The sequence below is a fragment of the Suncus etruscus genome, chromosome 7 (assembly GCF_024139225.1).
Source record: "Suncus etruscus isolate mSunEtr1 chromosome 7, mSunEtr1.pri.cur, whole genome shotgun sequence".
Taxonomy (NCBI): Eukaryota; Metazoa; Chordata; class Mammalia; order Eulipotyphla; family Soricidae; genus Suncus; species Suncus etruscus.
Genome location: NC_064854.1, coordinates 38,811,280 through 38,818,750, shown reverse-complemented (window position 1 = coordinate 38,818,750; position 7,471 = coordinate 38,811,280). Strand labels below are relative to the sequence as shown.

The window sequence follows — 7,471 nt, the reverse complement described above, 5'->3', positions numbered from 1 at the left end:
AGATAGATAGATAGATAGATAGATAGATAGATGGATGGATGGATGGATGGATGGATGGATGGATGGATGGATGGATGGATGGATGGATGGATGGATGGATAGATAGATAGATAGATAGATAGATAGATAGATAGATAGATAGATAGATAGATAGATAGATAGATAGATAGATAGATAGATAGATAGATGTGCTGGTTATTTGTTTCATTACAAAAATTGTTTTTAAATAAATAGTCACCATCGGTCACAATCCCTCCCCGAAAAAATATAAAAACAACCCTAAAGCGGCCTCAAATATACCCCTGTAATATGACTCTTTTCCTGTCCCCACACCCTCACAACTTTGTGGCCCAACTTGTTCCTGCTATGAAACATGACAAGTGGCAGAAATCTGGAGGGGTGGAGGTAGAATAAATGAGAGGGAGGGGGAGAGAGAGAGAGGAGAGAGAGAGAGAGAGAGAGAGAGAGAGAGAGAGAGAGAGAGAGAGGAGAGAGAAGAGAGAGAGAGAGAGAGAGAGAGAGAGAGAGAGAGAGAGAGAGAGAGAGAGAGAGAGAGAGAGAGAGAGAGAGACTCTTTTGCCACCCTCCTGGCTAACTGAAATGCTTGTTCCCGAGATTACAGTAATTACAGCCCCAGCGTGAGTTCCATACAAGCGCTAAATGAAACAGCACATCAATTAAAAAATAAACACTCCATTCCCGGAGAAAGACAACCCCCTGGGACGTCCTAACAAGCGTAAATGAACCTGCCAGGCCGCCGGCCCCGCGGGCCCCGCTCCTCCTCCCCGTCTTAAGGTGGCGACGGCACTGGCGGGGGGCAGCGCGTCTGGGCCGCGTCCCAAGTCGCTGCAAGAAGCCGCTCGGGGCCGACCGACCCCCCGAGACGTGTCCGCGCGTCCCCGCCAGGCCTCGGCCCCGCCCCCGCCGGTAGAAAAGAAAAGGAGGCTCCGGCAAAAACATGTGAACTTGGGACACACGCATGAATAACAGAGCCCCCCAAAAAGTACGAGGCGAAAAGAAAGCACCCAGCTGCGGAGTTTCTGCTTCTCTTCTGCTTGCTTTTGCTTTTTCCCTCTTTCCTTTCGGAGTTTTATCCAAGGGTCATTTTTTTCACAGAGAGCACTGTGTCTTGCAGACTTTTTTGTTTTGTTTTGTTTTGAGGTCACACCCGGCATTGCTCAGGGGTTCCTCCTGGCTCTGCGCTCAGAAATCGCTCCTGGCAGGCTCGGGGAACCATATGGGATGCCGGGATTCGAACCACCGACCTTCTGCATGCAAGGCAAACGCCTTACCTTCATGCTATCTCTCCAGCCCCGTGTCCTGCAGACTTTGCTTTGCATCTTTTACTTCGCCTAAAGATCTAGAAACCTCTTTGAGATCTAGATCAACATACTCCGCTTTATTATTATTATTATTATTATTATTATTATTATTATTTAAGCGGCTGCTCCAGGTCACCCAGAGCCTGTGGAATTCTCCCCGGGAGGGCCACCTGGGGTCCAGTCTCACCTTTTCGAATGCACTGGCCCCGTTCCACCCTCTCTGCACACTCCCCAAGCCCCAAAACTCATCCTTCTAAAAGCACTCCAGTAGAACAGTTCTTAGGTCTCGGCAGCACCCGGCCCTAGAGCACTTTTTCCCCAGCAGCGGGGCTTCCCCGGCACCTCAGCTTGCAGGAGGGTGCGGGATCCCCCCATCGTCAGCAGGTCACCCCATTATGAGAGAGGAGCTGGCAGGAACGTGGCTGCATAGCAAGAGTCAATAAGAGGGGCAGCGCTGCATAGAAAGCAGCGCCTAAACTCCAGCACAAACTTAGGGGGAATCGGAGCCAAGATCTCAGTCGCGCCGAGAGCCTTGGGAAGACCGTGGTGGCAGAAGTTAGTTCCCTCCGGGCGGTCAATCCCAAGGTTACCCCGAACTCTCCGACCAATCGCAGAGGCGCTAGCTACCACGCTCGCTCTGGCGAGCACTCGGGGCTGCCTTAAGGAAGACTGAGCCTTGGGAGCGCGGAGACTCCGCCTCCGTCGCCTCGCCATTGGCTCGACCGGGATAGGGGGCGGAGACTTGCTCCGCGAGGTATAAATATTCATGAGCCGGTCGGGCGGCGCGAGCGTGGCTGGAGCCGAGAAGTTGGGAGAAGGGCGCTGCTCCGACGGGTGCGGGCCGAGCCCTCGCCCTGGTGCGCCTACTCCGCCTTGGGCTCAGGATTTGGCTCCGGGAGAACGGGACTGCCCGGCTGGAGTGGGGGCTTGCAAGGACTTGGACCGGAGGCGGAGCTGGGCTGTCCGATCACCAGACAGGCGGACAGACGGACAGACTGAAGCCGGAGCCGTGGCAGAGGCGGGTCTCGAACTCTCTCTCCCGCGGCTGCACCGCAGCGCGTCGGCTTCGGAGGCGGGCATGAGCCCGCAGGGGCTGCCCAGGGGCCGCCAGGGCTGAGCCGGCCGGCGTGGGGAAAGAGCGAGCGAGCGAGCGAGCGGCCTGGCCCAGCCATCTTTGCGCACCGCGGCCCGAAAGGAAACTTGCCGCCACTCAGCGTGTGTGTGTGTGCCCGGCCAAGTCTTCTTCCTCCGTCCCCGAGCGCCGAGCGGGGCAGTGCAAGTGGCCGCGCGCGTGCAAGGGAGAGAGCCGGCGAGCTAGCGAGCCAGAAAGGGACAGAAGACAGATACGATGAGCCGGGGCCGGCCCCTTTGCCCCGCGGCGGGAGCTGAGCTCGGACGGGAGTGAGCCGAGCTTGCAGGCGGGCAGACGCTCTGGGACTCCGGGTGCCAGCCTTGCAGCCAGTCTTGGAAGGACGGACCGAACCCGATCGCTCCCTGCCCAGGCTTCGGATTGCGCTGCGGAGCGGACCCACCTTCCCCTCCTGCCGCCTGGGAACTCCGGGGTGTCCCCCCCCCTCCTCACCCCCAGGAGGGCGAGGCGCGCAGTAGCAGCAGCAGCAGCAGCAGCAGCAGCAGCAGCATGGAGTGGGGTTACCTGTTGGAAATGACCTCGCTGCTGGCCGCCTTGGCGCTGCTGCAACGCTCGAGCGGCGCGGCGGCCGCCTCGGCCAAGGAACTGGCGTGCCAGGAGATCACCGTGCCGCTCTGCAAGGGCATCGGCTACAACTACACCTACATGCCCAACCAGTTCAACCACGACACGCAGGACGAGGCGGGCCTGGAGGTGCACCAGTTCTGGCCGCTGGTGGAGATCCAGTGCTCGCCCGACCTCAAGTTCTTCTTGTGCAGCATGTACACGCCCATCTGCCTGGAGGACTACAAGAAGCCGCTGCCCCCGTGCCGCTCGGTGTGCGAGCGCGCCAAGGCGGGCTGCGCGCCCCTCATGCGCCAGTACGGCTTCGCCTGGCCCGATCGCATGCGCTGCGACAGGCTGCCGGAGCAGGGCAACCCGGACACGCTGTGCATGGACTACAACCGCACCGACCTCACCACGGCCGCGCCCAGCCCGCCGCGCCGCCTGCCGCCGCCGCCTCCCGGCGAGCAGCCGCCCTCGGGCAGCGGCCACGGGCGCCCGCCCGGGGCTCGGCCCCCATCCCGGGGCCGGGGCGGCGGCGGAGGCAGCGGCGGCGGCGGGGACGCGGCGGGGACCCCCGCGCGCGGTGGAGGCGGCGGGAAGGCGCGTCCCCCTGGCGGCGGCTCCGCGCCCTGCGAGCCGGGCTGCCAGTGCCGCGCGCCCATGGTGAGCGTGTCCAGCGAGCGACACCCGCTGTACAACCGCGTCAAGACGGGCCAGATCGCCAACTGCGCGCTGCCCTGCCACAACCCGTTCTTCAGCCAGGACGAGCGCGCCTTCACCGTCTTCTGGATCGGCCTGTGGTCCGTGCTGTGCTTCGTGTCCACCTTCGCCACCGTGTCCACCTTCCTCATCGACATGGAGCGCTTCAAGTACCCCGAGCGGCCCATCATCTTCCTGTCGGCCTGCTACCTCTTCGTGTCGGTGGGCTACCTGGTGCGCCTGGTGGCGGGCCACGAGAAGGTGGCCTGCAGCGGCGGCGCGCCGGGCACGGGCACCGCGGGAGGCGCAGCGGCTGCAGCGGCGGCGGGCACGGCGGGCGCCGCAGGGGCGGGCGCCGGGGGTCCCGGGGGGCGCGGGGACTACGAGGAATTGGGCGGCGTGGAGCAACACGTGCGTTATGAGACCACCGGGCCGGCGCTTTGCACCGTGGTCTTCTTGCTCGTCTACTTCTTCGGCATGGCCAGCTCCATCTGGTGGGTGATCCTGTCGCTCACCTGGTTCCTGGCGGCGGGCATGAAGTGGGGCAACGAGGCCATCGCGGGCTACTCGCAGTATTTCCACCTGGCCGCGTGGCTCGTGCCCAGCGTCAAGTCCATCGCCGTGCTGGCGCTCAGCTCGGTGGACGGCGACCCGGTGGCGGGCATCTGTTACGTGGGCAACCAGAGCCTCGACAACCTGCGCGGCTTCGTGCTGGCGCCGCTCGTCATCTACCTCTTCATCGGCACCATGTTCCTGCTGGCCGGCTTCGTGTCGCTCTTTCGCATCCGCTCCGTCATCAAGCAGCAGGGCGGCCCCACCAAGACGCACAAGTTGGAGAAGCTCATGATCCGCCTGGGCCTCTTCACGGTGCTCTACACCGTGCCCGCCGCCGTCGTGGTGGCCTGTCTCTTCTACGAGCAGCACAACCGCCCGCGCTGGGAGGCCACGCACAACTGCCCGTGCCTGCGGGATTTGCAGCCCGACCAGGCCCGCCGGCCCGACTACGCGGTGTTCATGCTCAAGTACTTCATGTGCCTGGTGGTGGGCATCACGTCGGGCGTGTGGGTCTGGTCGGGCAAGACGCTCGAGTCGTGGCGGGCCCTGTGCACCCGCTGTTGCTGGGCCAGCAAGGGCGCCGTGGCGGCGGGGGGCGCGGGGGGCGCGGGCGCGGCGGGCGTGGCGGGCGGGCCGGGCGGCGGGGGCGGCCTGGGCGCGGGTGGGGGCGGAGGCGGGGGTCCCGGCGGCGGGGCGGGCTCCCTCTACAGCGACGTCAGCACCGGCTTGACGTGGCGCTCGGGCACGGCCAGCTCCGTGTCTTACCCCAAGCAGATGCCCTTATCCCAGGTCTGAAAGAGGGGAGGGGAAGGGAAGGGAGAGGGAGGGCCTGGAGACCCCCGGGCCGCGCAGGGACACCCCCCCCCGCTAGGGGCCTAGGGTTCCCACCCCCTTCGCCGTGTTGATTGCTATTAGCATGATAATGAACTCTTAATGGTATCCATTAGCTGGGACTTAAAGGACTCACATAGAACACAGTACCTGGCATTGAAGGCTCCCAGCCCCAGCCCTCCCTGGCCTCCTCCACTGACGACCACGGAGTTCTTCTTCACCTTCGGGGCGCCCAAGAGGTGGACTCTGCCTGCTGCCAGACCAGGCCTGGAGCCCCTCCGGTTGCTTGTGCTTGTGCTTGAAGACCCCCCCCCCACTCGACAGATTTTCCCTGTAGTGGGAACCTGCTTCTGTCTCTCTCCCGCGCCCCGCGCGCCCTCCCCGTCGAACGGTAGCAGAGGGAGGGCGCGACCATCCTACCCTGATGGGCTGGCACGGTTGAAGTCTTCGCAATGACCAGGCAGTTGCCTTAAATAAACCAACAAGAAATGTCTTAATTATATGCCCCAAGTAAATACGGGTTTCTTACATTAGAGGATGTATTTATATAATTATTTGTTAAAATGTGTAAAAAAGAAAAAGTCAAACGTGTAAATTATGTATATATCCAAAGATATACATACAGCCTGTACATTTTTTTTGTAAAAAGTTTAGAGGCCGCCCCTGTAAGAGCAAATTATAAGTATTCTATTTTGTCAATAAAACGACTTTTGATAAATGATTTAAGCATTATCCCCCCCCCACCCTTCCCCTTACCTCTTCTAAGCTGTCACCCTTGGCTAAGGGCATGTGTTCTCGGGGGCTGATGGGGGTCCCGGGGGAGATGGAGATTTTCTGGCTTGTCCTGTATGCAGACCTTGGGCATGGAGAACACTACCTGTTAAACTCTAGTTCTTTAAGTTGTGAGCAAAGTAAATACTGTGAAACTGAATTCAGTGGGAGTGGGAGAGTGAGTTCCTGCAACAATCCCAAAGTTGGTGTTTTCAATGGTAGCTCCTTCCAGGTCTAGGGATAACTAACCACTCAAAATAGGGAGAGGTAATGGGAATATGTGCCAGGCACTAGTCCCACTTGGACCTGTTATTTCTCTTGTGTGAAATGCCACTGAAGGCAGCCAAACAGTACGTTCTTGGCTCAGTGATGCTGAGCACCTGATTTTGCAGGGACAGGCCCACTGCAGCAGTGCAGGAGTTAACGTTTTTTTCTGCCACAGATGACACTTCCTACAGTATAAGTCACTCCACAATCTGGTAGTGGAGCAGGAGCTCTTTAATGGATTAAACCAACGGGTTAACATCTTAATAACCTTCCATGCTTGTATATATAAAATGTGCTGCTTTTCCTCGAGAAGAAAAAAAAAAGCTATTGTTCCACTGTCAAGACTAAGCTAATTTATTTGAGCAGAAGGCTGTTGAATTAGCAGAAGAATGCTTTGGCAATTGTTGAACTTTTTACCTGTCTGCCCAGTGGCTCAGCACATCATTCCTTTAAGAGGAGCTAAATGAATAGGGTTAATCTGTAGGGAACTAGGTCTTTTGAGTTGGAAAAACTTTGATCTTTTCTCCTCTCCAAATGTGCTGTATAGTCTGAAGTTTCTTTCCCTGCTGCCCGGCTCTCTTAGTGCAGACCAATTGGCCACCGCGGAGCCTTAAAGTTCTTCTATTAAAGGGATGTGGGACTTTTACTTTAAAAAGGAGAGCGAGAGAGGGAGAGGAAGACTTGTAACAGTTAGTGAAGACCAGAGGCCCAAGTGCGCTCAGCCTTTTAAACAGCTTTTCCCCGCATTGTTAGCCAGCCTGCAGGCAGCTAGGCATGGGTTGAAGCATTATAGAAAAGGGCTCTGAATGCCCTACAGGTGGTCTGTGCACATAATCTCCCAATTTAAAGCGTTTTCCTTTGCTGGACAATTGCATTACAAACTCCCTTCTTTTTCGCTCCTAATTGAACCAATGAACTATTATAAACTACAAGTTTTTCTTTAAAAAAAAAAAAAACCCTCAGTGCCTAAATTCTATTGACTAAATTCCGACAAGTTTTCTGAACTGGACCTTTTAAAGTACCGGAAGTAAAACCGTCTTCAGCAGACATTTCTCTTTTTTTCAGATATTTTTTATTCCCCGTCCTTGTTCTTTTCTGACAGATTAGCAATAATTTAAAAGTAATTGGTAAAGTTGTGTGTTCAGACTCAAAAGATAGCCCCAGGTCCCTTATTAACCTGTCAATCAAAATAAGAAATGGGGAGCAACCTTGCTAATGATGGGGGCATCAAACATTGTGGGATGGTGGGAGGGAGTTGGGCTCTGCATCCTGCTAAGAAGTTTGTTCTCTTTATTTTTCCTAATAGGAATATTTAATGGTTTAATTTTTT

At 57.3% G+C, this 7,471-nt stretch overlaps 1 protein-coding gene across 1 annotated transcript; it reads left to right on the top strand.

Annotated features, from left to right (window-relative positions):
* Nucleotides 1-2,953: 2,953 nt before the first annotated feature.
* FZD8 (frizzled class receptor 8) lies at nucleotides 2,954-5,067 on the top strand. Its single transcript, XM_049776464.1, has one exon. It carries the CDS (start codon nucleotides 2,962-2,964, stop codon nucleotides 5,065-5,067), a length of 2,106 nt encoding a protein of 701 aa, XP_049632421.1. The 5' UTR covers nucleotides 2,954-2,961.
* The last annotated feature ends 2,404 nt before the right edge of the window (nucleotides 5,068-7,471 follow it).

Bases quoted from the DNA above. Each gene is read 5' to 3' on its own strand.
- FZD8 (XM_049776464.1), top strand. From the start codon at position 2,962: ATGGAGTGGGGTTACCTGTTGGAAATGACCTCGCTGCTGGCCGCCTTG.